Here is a 24,168-nt window from a genome sequence, read left to right on the forward strand (position 1 = left end):
ACGAGCAATCCGATCAGCGGCGCCTGTTCCGGGGTTAACGTAGGCGGACCTGTCTATCAGTTTGAGCCGCAGGAAAATTACACACCCGACAAGTCCTTCAGCTCAGGTAGCGCAGACACTGGGGCGAACAACTGTGCAGCGCACAGATCGTAAAAGTATTGCGTGAAGGTTTCGACAACAGGCATTTCTTTGACGCGAGCGAACTGCTTTACGGTCAGCTCATCCTTGAACCAGAAACTCACTTCATTCTCTTGGCCACCCTCCAGTAACGTCTTGAGCGACTCGATCATCTGCTGCATCAATCCCTGATCCCGGGTGCTCTGAAGCAGGCTGATGACCTCGAGAACAAGAGTTCTTCGCGAGATCTCCTCTTCTCGGAGAACATGCAGACGGACCGCATTGACATCGTGCTCCACGGCCAGAGTGAGGATCTCAGCGCCAGCATGTAAAATGACGGCTTCCCTCTGGCGGAAAGCCCATTCACACGCGAACAACAGACCCCGATCCAAAAGCGTTCGATAGAGCGCAAGACGGTTCGCCAACTGCAAGCCTTTGCCCATGACCATGAGCTGGTGGAGGAACACGACGAGATCACGCTTCTTGGCGTCATTTCCACCCTCATCATCAGTTCGGAAATCGACAAACAAATCGTGAAGGAGTTGCTCGTCCGATTGAATGTAGGTCGTGATGTCCACCTGGTTGAAGAACACGAAACTGTTCAGAATACCGAACGTCGGGTCGTCCAGCAATCTCGCAAGGACCACGTCCTTGAGGTACAGAAGTCGAGAGGTCTGGTGGATCTTGTTCCTGATAGACTCGTCCTTGATCTCGACCACTTGACGGAATTTTGAGTACTGCCGGAAGAATGCGCGATATGACGCCTTGAGAGTGGGAAACTCTGGATCGTCTGCTCCATCAGCTCGGTGAGCAAGCACATTACTTACACTCAAGCATTCCCAGGACCCCCATGAAGATGTCATCCTGAAGGATATACTCGAAGATACCATTGTCGTTGAACATGACTGCGAGGGTTAGTATCCGCAGCCCTGGGTCCCAAACATGAAACCCACGGATAGTTTGCATCAACGAGCACAGGGCATGCAGATCGTTGATGCTCTCCAGGTCCTCTGCTTGATTCAGAACGCCAATGAGCTGTTTGATGTAGTGTTCTCCGATGATATGTTCCACGGCTCGCTCCCGACCAGCGGCAGACTTGGCCTGCATGCGCAACCACATCTCGTGGTCCCTGCTCGTTAGCGCTTCACTCGGCTGGCTCCACTTACTTGATGTTTGCAAGAGTAGGCTGTTGCCACTCATCCCTGGGCATTCCACCCAGCTGAGGGGTCGAGGAACCAAGTAACGGAGAGGTAGCCAGGGGCGAAGATGACGAAGCCATGGCCATCTTCTGATCGTCACCTGGGGATTAGTGGCGATGACTCGGCAGAAATCTCACCGAACTGATTGCTCAAATGTTTCTGAACCTCAACGATAAACTGCCAGATATCGTCGCAGCCCTCAACATCTTGGAAGGACAGCGCTATGTCCTGCTGAGTCGTGTGATCGGTCCAGACAATCAGAGTACCTGTTCCGGACGTCAGCATCGCCTCTGGTCCAATGCTCCGAAGCGCGTACGCACCCTGCTGGCGGTCGTACTTCTCCTCCTTGGACACACGCGTATTTAACAGCAAGTCGTCCTTGAGAAATCCTCCAGGTCCCTCCGCGCCTTCAGCGTGTCGGATTTCCGGCGGGGGATCTTCCGCCTCGACGATAAGCAGAGCAACATCATTGTGGTCGTCGTAAACACCCTTGCAATGTCCCGTCCCCCGATCGACCCAGGCCTGATCCCTAAGCTCGTATACCTGGAGATGTAAGCTGAGTAGATGACGAGAGGCTCACCTTGACGCGCTTGCCACCGCCCTGCTCTCCTTCAGCAAGTAACATGTCCTCCCCGTAGTCGCCAGCTACATCCGCCTGCACGTCCACGACGTCGGCCATCGCATCGTCGCCACTCGAGTCCGGATCATCAAACGATTGACCGCCTGACTCGCTGTGAGTTTCTCTGCGTTCTGGCTCCACTTCGTCGGACAACGCGTGACTCGACGAGTGCGTAGATTCAAGGTCGGCCATCCGCAGAGTAGTCGAGGCTGGCACTGATCCGGACGAGGAATCTACGCCGATTCGGGGATTTCAGCGAGAGAGGTCGCAACAGTGAGGTTGCCCGTAGTCGGAATCCTCTATGTCGACGTTGCAGAGGCGAATCAGAGAAGGTTAGGTGTGGATATCTCGAGATCGAGGAGAATAAACAAATGAGCTCTGGTGGAATGAGTGTCCCACTCTCCGCGACTCTCAGTGGCGACCGGAGCGGAAGCAATCTCGCGTTGCAGCACCACACAAGCTGTGACACCATATTATGTTGTTGTTCCAAGACTTCATCCTCCCCTTTGTCCTGCATCCAAGATTCTACGGTCGCGACAACCCGTTAATGCTTTCCTACAGCCCGGAAAAGCGATAGCAACGGCCATTCTTTGGTGTACTTCAGCAACATCCTCGCGGGCCCTCGACGGCGCCGCGCTTCGATTCCCAAATGGCTGCCGCTAAACGCAGTCTTTCGTCATCCTCACATCACCCGAATCACCAATCCTCCGCTAAGCGACCACGACTGGTCTCCGACGAAGGGTCACAAGGCAACAGGAGCCTTTGGTCAGGTCTCGCTTTTGTGAAGGATAGTGTCGACTGGATGTTGGGGCGACGTGAGTAGCTATGTGGATCTTAGACAGTGCGGGACTAATCATGTAGGCAAGCCAACGCGGCCGAGCCCTCACGTTCGGCGGACGAACGGAACGGCATCAGCGGTTGGACTTCAACTGGGCATTTCCAGGAATGGCGGCGTGATCGCTGCTCCTAATGGACGTACATCTAGCGAGGCGGTCGTGCTATCTGACGATGACGGCGATATTTCCATTGATTTCGAGCGCGAGGAGCAGCGAAGACAACACATGTCTGAGGCTCGAAGGCATCTCAACGACCACGCCCGGACGCTGGGAGGAGAAACACCGGAGAGCATCCACCCACTGCTGCCTCAGCCGCTGTTCACTTCATCCTTTGACTCTCCCCGATCGTCAGTCGAGAGCGCGCCGACATCTCCAGTGCCTACCGGGGAATCAAGGGTGCCCAACCGACCAGACGTGGGGTACTCGAAGCCGCGACGCGAGTACAAGTTTGTTCGCTCCCGATCCAGCTCCAGCAATCTGTCGAGTCCGTCTTCGTCGCCGCCGCGCAGCCCTCGCCGCTCCTCGAGCAAAACCTACCGCTATCGAAATGAGAAGAATGAGTCTGCGCAGCTTGTGATGCTGGACAAGTACATACGGGAGAACCCCGACCAGAGCGCTCCAATGAAGCGGGTCAGGGAAGAGCTCCTGCGGGAAAGGGAACAGCATCGCTATGCCGGTGAGTGAGCGTTCGTGCAGCGCACACTGACAGAGCAGCCAGCACGAGCTCCGCGGATCTCAGCAAGACCTTGAGGAACCTCAAGCTGGATAACCGGAAGACGTTTGATGAAGCCATCGAAGCACGACGGGAAGAGGTACGCACGCCCTGAGCAGGAGGCAATGAGACTGACGTAGTAGTTCAAGCCCCAGCCCCTTCCGCGGAAACGAGACCGTCTCCAGCCCCCGCCCCTTCAGCATGTCAAGAGTAGTGTGCTGGAGAAGTTCAAGCGGGAAGAGGAAGAGAAGGAGAAAGCGATCCGGGCACGTCTTCGTCCGCGAGTACCGAAAGACGTTACTCCTGAGCAGAATGAAATCGTAAGTCCGCCAGTCGCAACAATGTTCCGCTAACACGAGCAGGTACGACAGCGCCTTGCCGATCCAAACTTCAAGTCGGACACTGTCGACGCCAAGGCCCTCCGGACGCTGAAGCCCGGGACATGGCTGAACGATGAAATCATCAACTTCTACGTTGACGCGCTCCGTGCGCGGGCAGACAAGGAGGGCAAGAAGATTGCTGTCGGCAACTCGTTCTTCTACCAGAAGCTCAGCGGACAGGGATACGCGGGCGTGAAGCGATGGGGCCGGACAGTGAGTGCACAGATCCCTAGCTTGACTAACGGGCGCAGCGCAAGATCCCGGAGAAGGATCTGTTCGTGATCCCCGTCCATGTGCAGGGATGCCACTGGACGTGCGCGTGCATCAACTTCAAGAAGAAGCGCATCGAGTACTACGACTCGATGGCCGATCACGGGTTCCGCCACGAGGTGTTTGAGGTGAGCTGACGTGTTTTGGACTCAACTGACGACCAGAATCTGCGCATGTACCTGAAGGAGGAGTGGAAGACTAGACTAGACAAGGAGTTCGACTTTACAGGCTGGCAGGACGTGTACAGCAGCGTGAGTTTCCGCTGAGCCCATCCGAACTGACATCCAGAAAACCCCTCAGCAGAACAACGGGTCCGACTGTGGTGTATTCGCGTGCCAGACGATGGAGGCACTCGCGCGCGGCAAGGACTTGACTGCCAAGGATCAGTTCGAGTTTGGCGCGGGCGACATGCCGTTCTTTAGAAAGCTGATGATTGTGGAGATTGCGTCGGGCGAGCTCGCGAGCCGCGTTTGGTCGTAGGGGTCGTAGGAGTCGCAGCAGTCGTTGCTCTGTACAAAAAGATGTAATACATACCAAAAGTGACAAGAGATATGAGACACCACGTCCACTAACCCCGTCTAGTGTTTTACTTGGGCGCAGCCGCTGGGGCAGGACGGCCAGCACCAGCAGCAGCACGACGCTGGGCAGGGTGCTGCGGGTTGCGGTTACCACCGCTGAAGAGCCAGCCGGTAATGGTCTGTGTCAGGCCCGCAGCCATCATGGAGAAAATGACCCAGGACCACACGGGGAGGTTCTTGGTATACTCCCCAATCTTCTTCCACCCCTCGATGTACTTCTCGACGAGATGGGCACTGTTGTCAGCTACAATCTCGCTCCCAACTTACCGCTCGCCGTCGACGGGGTTGTAGGGGGACTTCCAGGGACGGATGTTCTTCCAGTGGCCGTCCTTGATGAGCTTGTACATCTTCTCGCCCTCGGCGGGGAAGGGCGGGAAGCTGAGAAAGCGGAGCTCCTTCTTGCCGTTGTTCTCGGAGACGAAGACGAGGTAGGGCGGCTTGGTGATGAGCCAGCGCGTGCATGTCGCCCAGTCATTGTAGTAGTCGAGACGGCCAAACTTGAAGTGCTCAATCTCAGCCTTGGCGTCGCCCTCTGCAGCGGCAGCGTCCTTCGCAAAGCGCTTCGTCACGTTCGCGTGCGCCTCCGTGAAGGCAGTCGCGAGGAAGTCGGCGTCGCGGCCATGACTGCAAGTTAGCTAGAAAGCCCGGAGCACTTGAGCTTGGTACTCACACGACGATAACCCAAACATCGTCACCCGGCGACGCGAGCAGCTCCTCAGAGTTGGCGTCCGTGATGCGCACAACACCGTCAGCCTCGTCCTTCTTCGCGCGCTCTTCGTAGTCGACAGGAATGACACCGCCATTGATGTACGCCTTGATGATGCGCGTGACCGTGTTCTTGATGCCGCCCTCAGCGGCAGGCTCGCTGGCAGCGGGCGCCCTGGTGGTTAGCGATAATAACAAGTCGCAAAGCGCCGGTTACTCACTCGGCGTCAGCGGCGCCAGTGGCGGCCTGCACAAGGGCGAGGAGGCAGCCCAGGTAGAGAATCAGCGAGAACCAGCGACTCATAGTGGGCGGGTGGATGTTACGATGCAAAAGAGAACAGTGGGGGAGATATCGCCAGGCGATCTAAATATGGCGAGCTGGCCGCTTGCCACCTGGCTGGCTGGCCTTGGCTTGCCGGTCCAGCGACCGCCCAAAGGCATCTCGGAGGGCGGGCCCGTGGTGGCCCCACATGGGCAGCGCCAACCAGCAGTGGGATGGGCCCCCAGGGTCGCGATAGTCGCCGTGTCGCCGTCCTTGCCGGTCTACGACCCTTCGACGACCGGGCGGAACCAGATTAGACAGCTGGCGTCACGTGACTCACGATTGTTATGCTTATCGTTCCTGAGCCTGTTTTAGCCAGAAGCGACACGTCCCCGCTGACTGTTCCAAGTCATGGGCCTTTCCTTCGGATCCGTCCCTCATCCGCGGATGCCAGAACACGTTTATGCCGGCCGTATCATTGCGAGTCCGTATCGGGATTCCTCTGCACGTTTACAATGCATCAAGGGCAGTGCATCCTGCACCGGTGCGCGACATTATCAGCGGGCTAAGCGACGGAAGCGACGCTATATCACTTGGCAGTGCGCCGTTGCCAAGAAAGCTGTGCCCTTAGGAGCCAGGCACGGCTCAGCACAGTCAGAGCGCTGAGGCCGTTGCCACCCAGATAGCCAGTGACCGGCCGGCCGGTGTCCGGGTGTCAGGCGTGTCAGCTCTGAACTCTGGTGCCCTGGTGCCCCGACGGCGGCGGCGCGGCGGCTCAGCCCCGGTGGCCCCGTGACACTTGAGATTCTCGGAATGTTCAGCCTCAACTCGACTCGCCTTACGCCTTGTGTCGCGCCTCTGCGCCTCTGCTCACCTGCTTTAGAACGCTACCACTCTGGGCGACGGGGCGTTCTGCGCGTACGGCCGTCGCCCTCCCGAATGATGCTCGATGCAGAAACTATATATACTTGTCCGCCGGCACGGACACTCGCATTCTCACACAATAACCAACAAACATGTCCTCCTCTATTGCACCCTCCTACAACCACGCTACCAACAACTCGCCGCCTGCTCTGCAGTACGACGACAACGAGCTTCACCGCTATGTCACTGATGACGGGCCCAGCCACTCCAAGGCCCCAGTCGACCGCGGTGTCATTCCCCCTCAGCCTGCCCTCATCGTAAGCTGGAGTGTTAGTTGCGAAGCTGACAAGCAGACCGTTCAGCCCCTACGTAAAGCCGACATGCAGCCTTCCTACGCCCAGGGTGAGCCCTTCTAGAGATCGATAGACGTCAACTGACACCGCAGATCTTGGTTCTGGAACTGTCACTCACGGCTTCTACGGATCTATGATGACCGGCATCGGAGCCTGCATCGGAGCGGTGAGTGCACTCTGGCCGTACACGGCAGCGAAGCCGTGGGGCTGAAGGCCCTAATGACCGCTGCCGCGCGAATCGTTATGGCGCTGCGACCACCACGGCGATTACCTGCCTGATAGGACAGCGGCCCGTTTGCGAACATGTACTGACTTCCCCAGCTCGGACAGTTCCCTTGTTGCCCTCTGCCCAACCCGTACAAGGAGGTGAAGCAGGGCTCCGTCGGTCTGATCTCCCGCTTCGGTGAGTTGCGCTCACGCCACTGTAACTGACACCCCAGGTCAGTTCTACAAGTCTGTTGACCCCGGTCTCGTGCAGGTCAACGTCTGCTCGGAGGACATCCGCATGGTCGACGTCAAGATCCAGCTCACGACCGTCCCGCCCCAGACGGTGCAGACGAAGGACAACGTCTCCGTCATTGTCGACTCTGTCATCTCGTGGCACATTGTCTCGCCCTACCGCGCCGCCTTCGGTATCAACAACCTGACCATGGCACTTGTCGAGCGTGCGCAGACAACTCTGCGCCAAGTCGTCGGTGGGCGCGTCCTGCAGTCCGTCATTTCGGACCGTGAGGGCCTTGCGCAAGAGGTCGCCGAGATCATCGAGACGACGGCCGAGAAGTGGGGCGTCAGCATCGAGTCCATCCTCCTCAAGGACATCAACTTCTCCGTCGAGCTGCAGCAGTCTCTCTCGTCTGCCGCCACCCAGAAGCGTATTGGAGAGTCCAAGGTCATTGCTGCGCGCGCCGAGGTCGACGCCGCCAAGCTCATGCGCCAGGGTAAGCTTTCTGATCTATGTGGGAGCTAACGCTGCAGCTGCCGACATCCTCGCCTCGCCCGCCGCTATGCAGATCCGCCAGCTCGAGGCGCTCCAGGCCATGGCCCGCACGAGCGGAAGCAAGGGTACGTTATGCTCCGATGCTAGTGACGAGGATCTGTCTCACCGAGCCGCGGCATGTGGCGCCTCCGCGGAGGCCGTCACGGCGTAGAAGCTCGTCACTACGGCCAGATCCATGCTGCGATTTCAAGAGCTGACACTGCACAGTCGTTTTCGTCCCCATGAACCTCGGCGTAATGGGCGCCGGTGGCGAGATGAACCAGCAGCTGATCGCCTCGGTCCAGGACGCCGGCGACGGACAAGGGCACGGGCACGAGTCGGGCGCCTCGCGCGCCGGCCTGCTCAACTCGATGGCTTCGATGTAAGCCCCAGACGAGTCGACGTGACCAACGGCTCCGGTCCTCCGAGACCGTGAGAACGCCAAACGCCAGAAAGAACAGCCCGAAATGAGCGTGAATTGTGCCAATCCTAAAGTTTCCCATTAATCTGCGCCACGTATGGCCTACTACGGCCCTCGCCTGGTTCGTTAGTTGTACATATTTTCCTCTTCGCCCAACTGTATCACCTACCTCTTGTCGCTTTGATTAACGCCTGATCGCCAATAATCCCTGCTAAACTGGAAAACAACCTAAGCTACAGTTGTCATGCATTCGTTACAAACTGGAGAACTACTGCCCTTCCTTCTTCTCGGCCTGCATTGCGTCCACGGCACGGAGCAGATCGACATCGAGCGGCACCTTCTCCCCCAGCCAGGTGCCATTGGTGGTGTGATCCTTCACATCGTCGCCCGTGTTGGGGTGGATTAGGACAGAACACGGCCCGCGGTTCTGGACAAACCACGACATGAGCGCGCCAAGCTGCAGAGGGTTGAACACGTTCACCTCGAACATGGGGATCGGGTGGGGACCGAGCGGCTTATCGAAGAACTGGCGTCAGGTCCGAGATGCATTAAAGGACTTACGCGGTACACGCGCAGCTCTGGGAACTCGCGGCGCACGGCCTCGTACAGCTCCTGTGCATACTTGACGTGGTTCGGGTTCAGAGGCTAATGTGTCAACAATTATGGTCAGTGTGGAGGCCCGCATCCGAAGCCTGGTGGAGGCCGCATCCGAAGTTTCCGGCGGAACAGGACTAGAACTCGGTGTTGACAAAGCACGCCTTGGCGACGAAACTCACGAGATGGTAGACGTGGAAGTCCCACCAGGGCTTCTCGCCGCTTCCCTCCTTCTCGCCCTTGTAGAGAGCTTCATAGTGGTGCGAACGTCCCTCGCGCGGAGGGTTGTACACGCTCTTGCCATCGCCGTTAGGACAGGGCTCATATGAGAGCTCCGTCTTGTCCGGGTTCGAGGTCTGCGGCGACCCAAGCTTGGGGAAGTACGGCTTCAGGGCTGCAAAGCGGTCGGCCATGGTGCGCGTCGCTCTGAGGAGGGTCGGAGTGGAGTAATGCACGTTGGGTGACGGGATGACGGCGGAAATTTGAACAGTTGATCGGGGTCAATGTTGGCTCCGAGGTCTAGTCACGGAAGAACCGTGAGGGTGGTGCGGCGATGTGCCACCAGAGAGAGAGGTGTGCGTGTGGTGCGGTCGGGATGTGCACGTTGGCACGGTGGAGTGGGTGGAATGCGAGTGTTAGTGTGAGAGCAAAGAGCAACGTAGAAAGCACAGGGTGGCCCGAGATAAAGGTAACCCAGAAGGTGGCCATGTACTTGAGCCGAAGTTTGAGGGCCTTGGTGAGCATGACTCTCAGGACTGTCACGAGTCCGCACCGTGACGGAATTTAATGGCATACGCGTGATCCCGCCGGGTCTGGGCGCGCCGGGCAGTGCTGGTCAGTACCTGGTGCAGAACCGTCAGCCAGACGCCGCCCAGCCAGACACTCAGAATGACGTCACCACGCGGTACCTGAGCAGGATGGCACTGACTCTTGCTGCCGTTTGTGCTTCTCGTTTACAGGTCCTCACGAGCACCGCACTCAATCTTATCAGCACTTCAGCCGTTCATCCTCTGCCGCACGCGGTCACTTTGTCACTCTTCAACTCCTAGGTTCGTGGACGCAATCGTTTACGAAGATGGAGCAGAAGGAAAAGAACGTCCAAAGGGTTCAACCTGTGAAACCCCCCCTCTCACACAGCCAGCCAGCCCACTAATTAATGCGAACAGCGTTACCTCGCCACCTCGCGTCACTTACACTGCTCCACTCAATTCGACGAGGACTACACACATACTCTCACCCTGTACTTAACTCGCACACGCAAACAGACTCACTCTCTTCTACCTTTTCCCTTTTGCTTGCTGCTCACTTTCTCGCCACCGTAACTCGATTCACAACGACTGCGCTGTTCGAACAAGCCAACCTTCCCCGCTCGGACCTCTGCGTTTCGTTCGCAACGGCTAGACCTTTTCCCCAGGACACGCCACCAGTAACGATTCCCCGCTACCGTGTTTGGTTTCATCCTTCAGCTTTAGTGCCTTGTCGAATAGATGGATTTCGACATCGTCCCGGTGAGTGTTATCGACGTCGAACACAACAGTGACAGTTCAACTAACGAGCGCAGTTCGAGGACATTGTTTGGGGCCCAAGGATTGGGGGCGGCAGCTTCGGCTCTGTTTACAGAGGTAGGTTCACAGTTGCTCCGTTCATTATGGCCGCCGGGAAGGCGCGGTGGCTTACGTACCCTAGGCCAATACCTCGGCATCGATATAGCTATCAAGGAGATTCATTCCTCGACGCAATACGATGTGAGTGACCTTCGACGGCATCACTGACAAGCAGGTTCGCAAATACTTTGAGCGCGAGTGGAGAATCATGCGGGAGTGTCGCCACCCAAACATCGTCCTGTTCCTGGGACTGTGCAAGGAACCTGGGGCCAACGGGCGTGTCTTGTGAGTCGATCGATCAACAACACCCGCGATAGCCGTCCGCCCGTACCTGAAAGCTTACATGCAGCATTTGCTCCGAGTATGTCGACGGCGGAAACCTCCGAGCATTGATCCGCGCGAAGGACAAGCCGTTCCCATGGCACCTCCGGTTAAAGTACTGCCTGGACCTCACGAAAGCACTGGCATACCTGCATTCGCGTAACTGTCTTCACCGCGACCTGAAGGGCGAAAACCTGTTGTTGACAGACAACGGGTCCCTGAAGGTGACTGACTTCGGCTTTGCACGTATTGCGTCAAGAAATGTCGACGAGATGAGACACATGACCTACTGCGGAACAGACGTAAGGTGTCACTCGCGGCTACGCTAACATGGCTTAGGGCTACATGTCTCCCGAGATTATCATGGGCGAAGACTTCGACTTGCCGACCGACATCTACTCGATGGGCATCATTTTCCTGGAGCTGTGCACGCGCATCCTGATCAGCTCCAAGATTTACCACCCCGAGACCAAGAAGAAGCCGCCGGTCTTCGTGCCGGATCGCAACGAGCTGCTTAAGCACTTGGACACCGGCTGCCCGCTCGAGTTCTTCGAATTGGCCTTGCACTGCTTGAGCTTTACCGCTGCAGACAGACCAGTCGTTACCGAGGTTTTGCACCGGCTGGAGGTAATGTACGCTTCGTGCGTATCACGGATGGACGGGGGCGATGAGCCGATGGCAGTGGAACAGTCCACGTCGCCGACTTCACCAACGTCGCCGGGGCAGATCAGGAAAGGCAAACGGCGGGCGATGCCGATTTTTGATCATGAGGGCTCCTCTGAGCGGGCCGAGAAGGAGGTCGAGATGGAAATTGGTGGATTCTCGGACTCCTCCTCGGACTCGGACGAAGACGAGGAGCCCCGGAGGGGGCGTCAGCGCGAGCAGAAGCACATCCAGACCATCGCGAACAAGCACGTTCGTATCGAAGGAGATGGGGCCATTCGGCGGCGTAAGACCCGAAGGAGAACAGTCACCCAGGAGTGGCTCGACGCTCAAACCCGAACACGGAGCTCGTCGCCGTCCGTTAGGTCAAGCAACCGTGACTATGTGCACGCCGAAAGCAGCACTGCGAGCGAAGAGACGGCTCGCCAGGGCTTGCTCGATAGCCCCGTATCGGCAGGAACGACAGCAGCGGCGACGGCGTTGACAACCGTCTCCTCACCTGTCGACATTACAATGCCTTGTGCTTACCCTCCGTCACCTCCCGAGGAGACTTGCTCGACCTTCACCATCCGAGGCGCAGCGGAGCCCATCGCTGCCCCTCCCACACCAGCCAGTCCGCCAGCTGACTCCCCTCGCCCGCTGCGGCCTCCACCTGGTCCCCTCCGTTCCCCGCCTCCAGCCCCCATCCAGGTGCCCCACAGCCCCCAGTCATTGGTCACCGATCTTCCCTCTCCGGAGACGCCACAATCTCCCCAGTTTCCCCAGCCTCTCCAGCTGCAACAGTCACTTGCACCTCTACAGCGAAGACAGTCTGCCAGAGACAACAGCACGCCAAAGTCTCCTACCCTGCCTGCCCGGAATTTGATCCAGCACAAGTTCACAATCTCGGCCAAGAGCTCGACGACGATGGCGGCCGTGCTTCAAGGCACAAAGCGCATCCCGTCGACGCTGATTTCGGCCTCGCCGAACTGGGCCAATATCTTCTACTCATCGTCCAGTAGCCGCAACAAGTGCAAGGTCTGCGCGAAGAAGCTCGGCCTCAACTACCTGCAGTGCAACGACTGCCATGCGCTGATCCACACCAAGTGCAAGTCGGTCGAGTACAATTTTTTGTGCACGTCGTTCCCCGCGCAGCAGCTTGAACCCGATCCATAGGTACCTTTCCGCAATCACGTCACGACCGACCGAAGACGAGGAGACTCTCGAGGAGAGAACAACGTGGCAGTAACGATCAGAGACGACAGACTCGTGGACGCGACCCAGCTCTTCTCATTCTCCTTCTCCGCCACACACGTATTTCCTTTCACGCACACAGCATCTGATGAATCTTGACGCGATCGGACACTCTATCAATGATTCATACGACACGACACTTGACGGACGATGAAACGATCAGACATACCTTGCAACTCCACCTTCCTCACGTTCATACCGCCCGTTCATCACTTCCCCACATCCGAGATTCCCACTGCCAGCTATGATATGCATGCTCCTGGACATAACACGCACCTCGCTGCTTATCTCTACTTCTTCGTATAACGGTTCTAAACATCTAACTTGGCGTTCTCCCTAGTCCAAGCTCTGCTCAAGCAGCCATCCACCGTCGACGACAAGGTTGCAGCCCGTCATGAAACGGTTGCAGACTGCCGCAAGCACAGCCTGTGCATGGTCGGTCGCCTGGCCCGCGCGTGCAAGCGGCGTGCCCATGGTCTTCCGGAAGTACTCGCGCTCGCTAGCGTCGCTCGAGTCGGTGGTGAACTTGGTCATGCCCTGTCTGTCAGTTGCGTCGCTTTTACGTCGCTCAGGCTCGCTGGGGTGTTGTCGCACATGCCAGCAGCCAGTGACGTACCGAGGGGAAGTAACCAGGGTTGATGGAGTTCACGCGCACGCCGAGATCGAGGCGCGCAAACTCACAGGCGAGCTGGTTCGTCAACGAGATAGTCGCGGCCCTGGTCGTTAGCCTTTCATTCAACGGTGCCCATACCCCTCCGCAGAACGGAGAGTGAGGCTCCGGTGACTCACTTGCTCGCATTGTAGTTGAACTGTCCCTTCTGGCTCGTGTACGTGATGCCGCTCATGCTGGCAATGTTGAGGATGCTGCCCGGCTCGCCCCACGGCTCCTTCGACGCAGACAGGAGAGGCAGGAACGCCCACGCGGTGAAGTAGTAAGACGCCGTGTTGATCTGATACGTCTGCAGGAAGCGGTCCATCTCTTCGTTCTCGAACATTTCCTTCGAGAGCGCCTCTGGCGTCTGCTCCACGTTGATGTTCGGTTTAGGCATGGAGACACCGTGGTTGTTGATCAGGACGTTCAGCTGCTTCTCCTTGGCGGAGACGGCCTTGACGAGCTCTAACGAACGTCAGCCGACATATGCTGGGGCAAGATGTACTCACTCTGAATGCCATCCTTCGTCGAACAGTCCGCTTCGACGGGGATGATCTCTCCCTTGCCTGAGGTCGGCTTGCCGAGCTCAGCAGCCTTCTTGAGCACCTCGCCGCGGCGTCCGGAGATATACACGCGAGCGCCGTTCTCGGCGAGCGTAGCTGCCGCAACGAGACCGAGGCCAGTGCCGCCGCCGGTCACTACCATCAGCACTCTCCCTAACCCTGTGACGCACCTACAGCGACCCATCCGTCCACGTTGAAGAGGTTGTCCACCTTGAGCTTGCCGCCCTGGACTTGGGAGATGAGCTCGGTCTCGCCAGCAGACTTGTCGTTCTCGTCGACGGGCATTGTGTCGTAGTGAGTAAGTGTGAAATGGAGTGTTCAGCAGCTAAACTCGGATTTGTTGAGATAGCCTGGAGGGTCCAGAGCTTCGGTCAGTCACATTGCTGCGAGAGAGGAGCCATGGCCTGACTCCGAGCTCCGATCGTACGTCATGCCTGTAATTACCGACGGTTGGCGCCGGCATCTCGGCCCACCCAGTCAGGAACCGGTGTATAGGCTGTTTCGGCTGTACCAACAGGCTATCACCTCGGTGCGACAATGATGCCAGACCCCAGCTCCGCGCTGCTGGCGTCTGGGAGCAGCGGTGGGTACTTCCGGCTTCGGAATCCCCTGGATCCCTGCATGCATGGCATAGCGTGGGCAGAAAGTAGAGAGCCCGTGAGGCGGTCGTCGCCCAGCCGCGTGGTTATCGTGCGCAATTCACTAGCACCTTCGCTGCTATTGGTCCAGCTTCACGTCCATCAGCGTGAAGAACACAGGTGTGCAAGCGTTAGCAAAGCGTGAGCGAATTGAGATATGTACGAACGACAGTTGGAATGGGAGGGTCATGAGAAAGGGAGGGACTTTGCAACAGAGGTTGAGACCTTCATTGCTGTCCCAATTTGGAGGCACACCTTCTGAAGCGGCGCTCTGAGTTGCCATTCTTGCGTAGCTGTTGATACATGATGTTACACTGCTCTATCGTCTACACTGGGCTCAGGCGGTCTGCTGCTGCGGTTGACCCGATTCGCGCGCCATGGCTTCCTTGACGGCTCCTTCGAACTGCTCGATTTCCCACTGGATCCGCTCTTCCCTGCCAACGAGCACGGCACGCTTCTTCTTGAGCACCTCTACTCGCTTGGCAGCGTAATCGCGTGCGTCGGCGTTGGAAAGCGGGAGATGAATGTCGAGGCCGAGGTCGAGGGTTACGGTCGATGTTGATGGGCTGGCGTCCGTTGGCTTCCTATCACGGCGAATTGAAGCACTCCTTGCTTCACAGAGAATTGGGGAGCCATGAAACACTCACACTGCAGTGTCGACCCAGATGCCTGCTCCGAGTTCGCTGGCACCTTCACCGGACACGCCCTCTAGCCGCTTCAGGCCCTTGACGACCTGCTCGCTGTCTGTCAGCTTCGTCATCTGTCAGCTTCGTCATGCCATGACCTAAGCGACTCACTACTCGAGAATGTCATTGTCCATAGCGGCCACAGCCTCCTTAGCCGCCTGTAGAGCCGGTCTCAGTTGCCGGAGGTGAGCGTTGTAGGCTGCTGATGACATGTTGGGTGAGGAAGAGCGAAGCGGAAATGCAAGGGGGGAGATGCAGCGTGTTTGCGTCGATCTAGTAATTCGGGAGTCTCGATGCTACCTGCGCTTTGTGTGCTGCCCTGTCGTCGACGCTGTTGTTGGTTCGCGACGGACAAGAATTTCAGCGGAGCGAGTGGCAAGAGTTGCACTCAGAGGTAGAGTTGCGTCACTTGATTAGATAGCTCCATGCATTCCAGCTTACTTGAACGCGCGTAATCTTTCCCAATGGCCAGTAAGGGAACGCAATACCACTTCGACAATACCGATTAGGAGAGATGGATAATGAGCGTGCAGCGCCACTGGGCCTAATGCCGAAAACCCGACCCAGTCAGCAAGGCTGCAATGGTCGCTCCGTCGCTGGGTCAGGCGCGGAGGTCTGAAGTCGCTGCCAGCTGAGTTGAACGAGTGCATCCCACACCACACCAGCGCCGCCATGTCGTACCCCAAGCCGCTCAACACCCCGTACCCCCTGATCGATGCCGACCCGCACGTCAAGCGCGTGATCAGCTACATGCGGCCCACGGACTACGCCATCTGGGGCGGAGCGACCTTCGCCGCGCCTGCCGCCCTCAACTTCTGGGAGCGGATCGACCCCTCCAAGTCGGCCGGATACAGCCTCCGGAACGCTGGACGGCTCGCCACCGTTGTCGGCTTTGTCGGCGGCTTCCTCCTCGCCTACCAGAGCTCTGCGCGTGAGTTCGACAATCAGCAATGAGAAGGGCATGGGAGATATGGAGCCAGCACAAGACGCGCGCGAACCGGACGAGACCGAGGTCGCGGTTTGAGCGGTGGTCGCGCCTCTCGAAATCAATCGCGCGCTCCTTGGACGCGAGTGCGATCACTATCAGAGGCGAGACGGAATCAGCGCCGGAGAAGACGACAGTACACTAGTGACCGAACTCTCCGGCTGTGTATATCAAGCGCCAGGTGTCTGTCTTGTGGCTGAGCTCCGGTCGACCCTGGGTGTCCGCAATCTCTGACTGGACCGGCCTTCCTCTCCTTCTGCGTCTTAAGACGGGTTCAAAGCTGACCTACAGAGCGTTTCCTCGGTTTCAAGGAGAACGAGCGCGAGCAGGAGATGGACATGGAGGAGATGACCAAGCGCGCCAAGCAGGGCCTTCCTCTCTACGGTGAGAGCGACCTCACCCCTTACATGCAGGGTGTTGCTGCTCGCAACTCGACCTACTCCGTCTTCAAGATTCAGGCTATCCCTTGGTGAGTAGCATGCGGAACGTCCCCTATTGCGGGCGACTTCAATTGATCGTCGACGGACGTATCGCTAGCCGTCCACCAGTTCCACTCTTCCAAGCTCTTGCGACGACGGCGACAGCTAACCACCAGGTTCAACTTCGTCAACCACCCGTACCACGGTGTCGATGTTGCCAAGTACTACAAGGCCGCTGGTGTTCCTGTCCCCAGCGCCAACTAGATTTGGGGTCACTAATTAGATAAAACTACAAACAAACAAATCGCAAAACTCAACTTTCACACATATAGTGAATGACGATGTATAACATGCATAGGCCGATGCTCCGAGAGTTCGGTCGAGTCAGGCTTCGCCGGTAAAGGAGGAAATGCTACAATGGGGGAAAATAAACGGCAATGGACAGATGATGTGATGTGCTATGTGGAGGCTGACGTTGATGGAGTTGCTGAGGGACTTGATGTAGTAGTTGGGTCTGCACTTTCAGTGGAAGGGGGCGAGGCCGTCTTCTCGACAGCTGTTATCGTCAGTCAACATCCCGCGGAGGAGCCAAGCCACTCACCTTCGGTACGGCATGAGGGACAGGAGTTTCGACCGGCGCTGAGCCAGTGGTCAACGCATTCCTTGTGGAACGCGTGACGACACTTCAGCACTCGGCAGTCATCTTCGGCTTCGTAGTCGCTGAGGCAGATCTGCGAGTCAGTGGAAGATCCGAAGTAGGCGTTGTGACAACTCACCATACACCTCTCGGCGCTGGCATCAAGAACCTTGCCATCACTGACAAGGGCGGGAAGCTCGGAACCGAGAACGACTTGCAAACCGGAGCGCTCGATCTCTTCGGCGGTTGCGGTGGGCGGCTTGGCTGGCCCGAGGAGCTCCGAGACCAGCTGGAGGTCCTCATCACTGAGAGGTCCACCGCTGATAAGAGCGGGAATGGCTAGCACGGGGTGTGACTGAGGATAGTTGCCACCGATGACGTAGATTAGATAGGTGTTCAAGGGGGCGGGTGAGCGAGTTTCGCGTCGGGCAGTGAAGCGATCAAGGACACGTTCACGCAAAGTGCGACGCTCGCCACTCAGTGAGGGGCTGACGGGCACTGCCTGGGAAGTCTCGCGCTCCAAATCCCGGTCGAACTGCGGTGTCTCCTCGTCCATCATTTCAGAGACAGAAGGGACCTGCCCATCTAAGAAGGGGAAGCTCGGGTGTCCGACAAGATCTTCCGTTGTCATGCCAGGGCCGTGGCTGATAGACCTGACACCGACGAAGATGGAAGGAACCACGGCGTCTTCCTCTTCCTGATCCTGCTGGTCGCTGTTGTGAACTGTGGGGAACAGATGCGCGCGGAAGAAGTTGAGTCGACGCGGTAATCCGTCGGTTCCACCCGACACGCCAAGTGATCGCTCCGCGGAGTCCGGTTGAATCTGGCCAGCCTGGTGGTGGAACGTCGGAATCGGCGGGTCAGGACGATCTGAAGCACCTGGATTCGAGGTAGCTTCGTCCCCGTTTTCAGCATCTGAGGCTTCAGATTCAGGTCTAGGTTCAGATTCGGGAACCGCGGGCGAGGAAGTCGGGGCGGCATCCGCTGCAATCACGTCTTCTGCAGTCTCCACCTGTTCCTCTGGAGCAACAGCGTAAGCGCGGACGGCCTGGATCAGGTCCTCTTGGAGTGTTTGGAGGAACTGCTGGAACTCTGCAGGAACGTTATTCCCGGTCGGTGCATCACCGGATGCGGCCTCTGCAAACCGGCGATTGTCGCGCAACACAGTTCGAAGGTAATCTCCCAATGCAGATTCGACTGTCGGGGCTGCACGATTACGCTGGGGTCGAAGGCGGTCGATAATCGTGTGCATTGCATTCTGGGCAGTGGACCGGGAAGGCTGCTGGGGAAGACTCTCCGGAGACAGAAGTGTAGTTGCAGTTGCAGCGGCAGCGACGCTTTCAAAGTCAGCGGATTAAACCAGAAGCCACTTACGTCAAAAGGTTCCCTATCATGCGGGCCTGTTGATCCAGAGAGGGAACATCGACCCGACGTTCAGGACGACCGGAGGCATCTACGTTTGCGTGGGTCTGTGCGAGGCCTTGTATGACGAGCACTGCGCCAACGGGTATACGGGTTGATTCTGACTCTTCGCTGGGTGGAGCAGGCTGAGTAGTGCTCGGTGTCGTATTTTCTTGCGGCTCGCTAGGTTCGGTGAGATCCTCGCTGCTTGAGGGCGTCGCAAAACCCATGATTGCGCTTAGACGGTGTGACAGACCACGAGCCGGTGGTGGCGGCGCCGACCGTGTCGAAGATGCAGCGGTCGAGACCGCGCTAGGTGTCGAGCCTGTGGACAAGGGAGGCGTTGGCGGCGGCGGCGCTAAATGAGTCCTACTCGTTGCCTGCTGTTGCATCTCCCGTCGATGCCGAAGGCGAGAGAACAAGCCGCTGCCCGGATACGTTGAAGCTGGTTGAGGTCGCCATTCGGGACCGAGCGCGTCACGAATAGTCGAAATCGTACGTAATCGATCGCTCAGGATCTCATCCGTAGGCGAACGAGGAGGCTCTTCTGTGAAGGCCGACTGCAGATGGGTAGAGGTGGTTGGCTGTTGGGAAGGCTGTTGGGAAGGCCCAGCAGAAGTCGTGTCATCGAGTAGGGCGTTCAGGCGCTGACTCGGTTGAGACTGGCCCCCTTCATCGTGACCTCCTAGGTATGGACCGTCAAAAGCGGGTTCATCCTCCATGCTCCCGTCATCTTCAGCCCCTCCTACACGTCTCCTTTTGGGTCCCGGTCGGGCAGGGGTACTCTGATACGAGTTGGAGCGCTCGCGTTTGGCTCGGTCAGCTTCATCTCTGCGGATGAAGCTCGATATACGACGACGCAGACCGACGCGTCGAGGAGGATCTTCAGGCGGTTCTTGACCTCGGCTGGGTTGAGATTGTGAGGCACCCATGGCCTGGGGTTGGAAGAAGAGAAAGAGGAGGAAGGAAGGTGAGTTGCAGCTGTATCGGTGAAAGATGAAACTTGGGCGATGACAGGGTGATGTGGGCGGGCCGGGTCGACTAGATGATGCTGTCTCAGGCGTCGACAATGGCCAACCCCGTTGGAAAAAAGAACGGCCTAGGTGGGCCCCCGATGTAGCGCTGTTGATACAGTGATGTGAAGCGAGGGGAAAGAATGAGTGATGGCGATAAGGGAGGGATAGAGAATGATGATGCGTGATCGCTGATGACTTGGGCAAGCGGTCCAAGTCGTGTGGGACGTACGTGCGGAGGCAGATACAGCCTTCCCTGCACAGCAACGTCGTTTGCCACTCAAAGTTCAGTGAGGGTCGGTGGGCACCACACCACCACGCGTTCCTTGCAACCCAGAAGGGCTACTTCAGCAGGCAGTAACGCGGTGAAGCCAAAGTCTGCTAATTCTCTGCAGCGACCAGACCTAGCGATGATTAGCGCATCTGAACTGGTAACTGGTGATCGGCACCTGTTATTGCTAGGTGGGCCGCGCAGAGATCCTAATACGGTTCAGCTGATGATCAAGATCGGTTCGAGAGGGACCATGCTGCCTGACTCCAGCGCGACAGAGACTCTTTGCTGCCCCATTGATGTTAGTCTGATATGTTTGCATCTGGTGAAACCCACACGTATAGCCTGGACCTCACTCGATTGCAATGCACATTGCTCAGTGCACACGAAAGCACGCCTTACGCCTTCTCACGCAAATTGAGCTCTGACACATGTGCCACCGATCAACCGCACCATCATCGTTCAACAATTCCCTTCATATGAAGTACAAAGATTCCAACCTAACGATCCGAGTCTAGTGTAATGATACAACGATGCTGAGTGATGAAGATGCAGGCTAGATCACTGACCAGCCTCACAGACGAGGTACGATGCCTGATGGGTCTTGCCGCTGGCCAAGATGAGAGCGGTGGCGGGGTCACCCACAGTCTTGCGAAGCTCGGCTCCGACAGTGGGGTTCTGTCCACGTTCGGCAAGAATCTCCGACAGCTCACGTTCGTGGCTCAGCATGGCGCGACGACGACCACGACCCACAACGACAAGCAGAGGTCGCCACATGGGCTGGTCCTTCGACATGGCCAGGTCGGTCTCGGCCGTACGAACCGCCTCCCTCAGAGGGTGCGAAGACGAGCGCTCGACGAAGTTGATACGAGGGAGGGCGTCGTCGGCGATAGCTCCGTCCGTAGTGGTGTAGTACTCCCACGCAATGTTGTCGGCCGTGCCCGAAACGGTGCGGCTCTGCTCGTCGAGCTTTGCTCCGCCGACAGTCAGCTGGTTGCTCAGGAGCGCAGCCTGGTGAGCCTTGACCTCCTCCGAGATATTCTTGTCCTTCATGTCCACAGTCTCTGCGTCAGACTCGTCCAGGTCACCGTGATGAACCCTGACGATGGTGGCAGTGACATTGGCGTGGTGGCAGAACTGGATGACGAGGCGAAGAGCGAGACGGTCGTCGGGGCCACCGAAGAAGGGGAAGAAGATGTGCTGTCCAAACCCGGGAGTGAAGGTGGCGGCCACACCACCGAAGCCACGGTCGATGAAGACGGCGACATCGGCGTGACACCTGGTGAACACATTGCGGATGAAATGCGTGTACATCGGGGAACCGTCAGCAGCGAAGATGCCGTCAAAGGGAGTCGGAGGTGCGGCGGAGGAAGGCGAAGCGATCGATGCTCCATCGGCAGCCGTGTTTACCAGCGCGTTGTTGCTGACATTGGGCACTGTCCAGGGAATGATAACGAGCTCGGAGCCAAGCTCCTCGGTGTAATCGGCGACGGCGTTCGAGTATCCCTCCTGGCCAATGACGGAGATATGGGGCTCAACGTCAATTCCGCGGAGGCGACCGAATTGACGGAAAAGCTGCAGGGCGTCGTCGGAAAGCAGAAGTTGATCCTTCTCGGCGGACTGCATGACGGAGAACGTACGACCGGTGAGCTCAATGAGCTTGAGAGCGTCGATGTGAACAGCTTCGCGGGCGTCGGCAACAGCCATGGGCGGCGGGGGCGGGAGGCTCGCGTCGCCGTTCGAGTTGGTTCGCGACAGCTGTCCCTTACCCTCGGTGATGTCACTCTCCTGGCTTTCAGACTTGGCAGGAGGAGCCGCGATCTTGGCGGTAACACCAGGGTTCATGGTGTTGGTGACAGGTTCAAGCATCTGCGTGATGAACATGGTCGCCGCGAGGTGCTCAATGCGTTGAAGGACGACGAGAAGGCGCGAAGTGTATTCGCGACCGCCCGCCGCACCTCCAGACGAGCGAAGGAAGGCGTTCCGAGAGGCCTGATTCCTGGCCCGGTCGCCATTCGGGCCTCCTTGAGCATTGTTCTTCGGTTTCGCGCTCAACCTCTCATGGTAGCGCTTGGGATAGATGGCGAGAGTGCCCGGGGTCGTGATAACCGTCAGGAAGACGGCAACGAGGACAAGCATCGAGAACAGCTCTTGATTGATGATACCCACTTGCAGACCAACGTTGAGCACAATCAGCTCGACGAGACCCTTACAAGACATGAGCATACCAATAGCTCCAGATTCGCGCCAGGTGTAACCGCAAAGCTTGGCGACGCCAGCGCAGCCAAAGAACTTGCCGACGAATCCGATGACAGTGAGGAGGATGATGTAGCCCCAAATCTTGCCCGTGTCCAGGGCTGCCAGGTTGGTGTTGAGTCCGGACAGCACGAAGTAGATTGGAAGGAAGAGCATGGTGACCAGATCATCAATTCGCTCCGTGATGGCAATCGCAAAACCGCCCTCGTGGGGGATGATGAGACCAGCGAGGAAGCCACCAAAGATGGGGTGCACACCGATGATGCTCGTGACGAAGGCCGACGCGAACACGATCAGAAGCGTGATAGTCATGATCATTGGTGTCGGGCCGTTCTCCAGGGAGCCACTGCGACGGACGAGCCAGTAGTAAGCCTTGCGAATCGGCCAGAGCAGAATGATCGACCAGCCGACGGCACAGAGGAGAATGTAGACCGCGTTCACTCCGCTGCCGGCGGTAGTGAGCGCGAGGGTCAGGGCGAGGAGAACCCAGCCCACGACATCGTTGCCGACGCCAGCAGCCAGGACGATGACTCCAACCTGGGTGTCGAGGAGCTTGGTGGCCGTCAGGATACGACAAAGCACCGGGAAAGCGGTAATGGACATCGAGACACAGATGAAGAGGACAAAGTGACCGAATTCGTTGGACTGATCCGTGAAGTTGTGATAGATGGGCACAGCAACAGCGGCACCCAGACCGAACGGGATGATCATTCCAGCGATAGAGATCAGCGCCGAGTTGCGTCCGTTGCGCTTCATGACGGCAGGGTCGACCTCGAGACCAACGACGAAGAGGAACAGCACGAGACCGACCGTCGACACCAGGTTCAAATACGAGACCGACTGCTTCGGGAAGATGTTCTCCGTGAAGCCTGGGATGCGACCAAAGGCCGTGGGGCCCAGGAGGATACCTCCAATGACCTCGGCGATGACTTTAGGCTGCTGGATCCATTTGAAACACCATCCAAGGCCTTGCGTGAAGGTGATGATGATGAAGAGCTGGACGATGAAGAGCGTGATGGGCTGGGCACGGTCAGTAGGCTATCTTACGCTTGGACCTACGTTTGACGGGTCAAACTTGACGGGGTTGTCACCGTTGATCACATTGGACTTGCACGGGTGTCAGCATACGTGGAAAGCGGTCAGCAAGATGGGGTTCCTCACTGAGATGTCGCGCGATTTGAGCACGATGTGATGGAGTACCTCCGACATGTCGAAGAGCGAGGCAGAGCTGTTGCTGCTCGGGGGAAGAGGGCGATGGAGAGAGGCCGACGAAAGCTCGAGAGGAAAGGATGGGAAGACGAGGAAGAAGAGCGAGGTCGCGGGTTAAGAGTCGAACGGTGAGCTGAGACAGGTAAGCGACTGTCATCTCTGGATCTCTGGTGCGTCCTGGCGCAAGCGCGGCAGAGGCGATGGCTCGGCGGCTGGAAGGAAGCACGAGAGTGATCAGATGACTGCAAGACTGTGTTTAGATCAGGGGACGTGCCCAAAGACAGATCAACGCGAGGCATTCTGTCCCAGGTGCGCCAACAACGTGCCAAGGAGCGACTGAGAGAGCCTGAGCCGAAAGAGTCACGTACCGTATTCACGTCGCCCTGTGGCTCCAAGGAACGGCGAACGGTCGTGGTGCACTGAATGCACTGCGGATGGACGATGCAACAAGGGGTCCGCGTTTCCGAAGCGTCTGGAGGCGATGTGAAAGCGCGACGTTGCTCGGGTGGCGATGTCGACTGAGAATTAGATGCGATACTCGGCGGGACAAAAGGCAAGGGGTGATGGTACTGATCGCCGTGGACGCGGGATCACTTTCCGACCAGTGGCGATAACAAGGTTGGGACTGTGATAGGTTGACGGAGCAGCTGTGTTTTTGGCCCCGACTTGGCGAAGTGATGGCCCCACAACCTGTGCGATTGGCGATGAAAGATGCGTTGGGGAGGAGAGTG

The 24,168-nt window shown here is 57.7% G+C and overlaps 11 protein-coding genes across 11 annotated transcripts; 4 read left to right on the forward strand and 7 right to left on the reverse strand.

The window, feature by feature from the left end:
* Nucleotides 1–77: 77 nt before the first annotated feature.
* On the reverse strand, nt 78–2,127 carry A1Q1_07110 (nucleus protein; the record flags this gene model as incomplete). Its single annotated transcript, XM_014327359.1, has 7 exons — nt 78–907; nt 945–1,022; nt 1,071–1,246; nt 1,284–1,416; nt 1,454–1,582; nt 1,637–1,838; nt 1,897–2,127. The coding sequence occupies 7 exons, from the start codon at nt 2,125–2,127 to the stop codon at nt 78–80; spliced, it is 1,779 nt and encodes a 592-aa protein (XP_014182834.1).
* Nucleotides 2,128–2,584: 457 nt separating this feature from the next.
* A1Q1_07111 (uncharacterized protein) lies at nt 2,585–4,613 on the forward strand (the record flags this gene model as incomplete). The annotated part of the gene is made up of 8 exons (XM_014327360.1): nt 2,585–2,750; nt 2,797–3,451; nt 3,511–3,583; nt 3,633–3,803; nt 3,855–4,076; nt 4,121–4,261; nt 4,319–4,384; nt 4,434–4,613. The coding sequence occupies 8 exons, from the start codon at nt 2,585–2,587 to the stop codon at nt 4,611–4,613; spliced, it is 1,674 nt and encodes a 557-aa protein (XP_014182835.1).
* A 106-nt stretch (nt 4,614–4,719) lies between these two features.
* Nucleotides 4,720–5,720, reverse strand: A1Q1_07112 (uncharacterized protein; the record flags this gene model as incomplete). Its single annotated transcript, XM_014327361.1, has 4 exons — nt 4,720–4,807; nt 4,979–5,335; nt 5,382–5,591; nt 5,638–5,720. 4 exons carry the CDS (start codon nt 5,718–5,720, stop codon nt 4,720–4,722), a joined length of 738 nt encoding a protein of 245 aa, XP_014182836.1.
* Nucleotides 5,721–6,694: 974 nt separating this feature from the next.
* A1Q1_07113 (stomatin-like protein) lies at nt 6,695–8,043 on the forward strand (the record flags this gene model as incomplete). Its single annotated transcript, XM_014327362.1, has 5 exons — nt 6,695–6,859; nt 6,905–6,944; nt 6,988–7,061; nt 7,341–7,833; nt 7,871–8,043. 5 exons carry the CDS (start codon nt 6,695–6,697, stop codon nt 8,041–8,043), a joined length of 945 nt encoding a protein of 314 aa, XP_014182837.1.
* A 517-nt stretch (nt 8,044–8,560) lies between these two features.
* Nucleotides 8,561–9,299, reverse strand: A1Q1_07114 (uncharacterized protein; the record flags this gene model as incomplete). The annotated part of the gene is made up of 3 exons (XM_014327363.1): nt 8,561–8,806; nt 8,854–8,937; nt 9,069–9,299. 3 exons carry the CDS (start codon nt 9,297–9,299, stop codon nt 8,561–8,563), a joined length of 561 nt encoding a protein of 186 aa, XP_014182838.1.
* Nucleotides 9,300–10,373: 1,074 nt separating this feature from the next.
* Nucleotides 10,374–12,702, forward strand: A1Q1_07115 (uncharacterized protein; the record flags this gene model as incomplete). The annotated part of the gene is made up of 5 exons (XM_014327364.1): nt 10,374–10,394; nt 10,448–10,508; nt 10,573–10,631; nt 11,151–12,565; nt 12,630–12,702. The coding sequence occupies 5 exons, from the start codon at nt 10,374–10,376 to the stop codon at nt 12,700–12,702; spliced, it is 1,629 nt and encodes a 542-aa protein (XP_014182839.1).
* Nucleotides 12,703–13,043: 341 nt separating this feature from the next.
* A1Q1_07116 (uncharacterized protein) lies at nt 13,044–14,207 on the reverse strand (the record flags this gene model as incomplete). Its single annotated transcript, XM_014327365.1, has 5 exons — nt 13,044–13,244; nt 13,324–13,423; nt 13,497–13,824; nt 13,869–14,018; nt 14,093–14,207. The coding sequence occupies 5 exons, from the start codon at nt 14,205–14,207 to the stop codon at nt 13,044–13,046; spliced, it is 894 nt and encodes a 297-aa protein (XP_014182840.1).
* Nucleotides 14,208–14,897: 690 nt separating this feature from the next.
* A1Q1_07117 (uncharacterized protein) lies at nt 14,898–15,458 on the reverse strand (the record flags this gene model as incomplete). Its single annotated transcript, XM_014327366.1, has 3 exons — nt 14,898–15,144; nt 15,208–15,300; nt 15,358–15,458. The coding sequence occupies 3 exons, from the start codon at nt 15,456–15,458 to the stop codon at nt 14,898–14,900; spliced, it is 441 nt and encodes a 146-aa protein (XP_014182841.1).
* A 460-nt stretch (nt 15,459–15,918) lies between these two features.
* On the forward strand, nt 15,919–16,914 carry A1Q1_07118 (uncharacterized protein; the record flags this gene model as incomplete). Its single annotated transcript, XM_014327367.1, has 3 exons — nt 15,919–16,177; nt 16,523–16,700; nt 16,827–16,914. 3 exons carry the CDS (start codon nt 15,919–15,921, stop codon nt 16,912–16,914), a joined length of 525 nt encoding a protein of 174 aa, XP_014182842.1.
* Nucleotides 16,915–17,108: 194 nt separating this feature from the next.
* On the reverse strand, nt 17,109–19,620 carry A1Q1_07119 (uncharacterized protein; the record flags this gene model as incomplete). Its single annotated transcript, XM_014327368.1, has 4 exons — nt 17,109–17,206; nt 17,252–17,381; nt 17,427–18,624; nt 18,662–19,620. 4 exons carry the CDS (start codon nt 19,618–19,620, stop codon nt 17,109–17,111), a joined length of 2,385 nt encoding a protein of 794 aa, XP_014182843.1.
* A 913-nt stretch (nt 19,621–20,533) lies between these two features.
* Nucleotides 20,534–23,437, reverse strand: A1Q1_07120 (potassium:hydrogen antiporter; the record flags this gene model as incomplete). The annotated part of the gene is made up of 3 exons (XM_014327369.1): nt 20,534–23,248; nt 23,288–23,335; nt 23,390–23,437. 3 exons carry the CDS (start codon nt 23,435–23,437, stop codon nt 20,534–20,536), a joined length of 2,811 nt encoding a protein of 936 aa, XP_014182844.1.
* Between the last annotated feature and the right edge of the window lie 731 nt (nt 23,438–24,168).

This window comes from Trichosporon asahii (assembly GCF_000293215.1).
Source record: "Trichosporon asahii var. asahii CBS 2479 unplaced genomic scaffold scaffold00009, whole genome shotgun sequence".
NCBI classification, from domain to species: domain Eukaryota; kingdom Fungi; phylum Basidiomycota; class Tremellomycetes; order Trichosporonales; family Trichosporonaceae; genus Trichosporon; species Trichosporon asahii.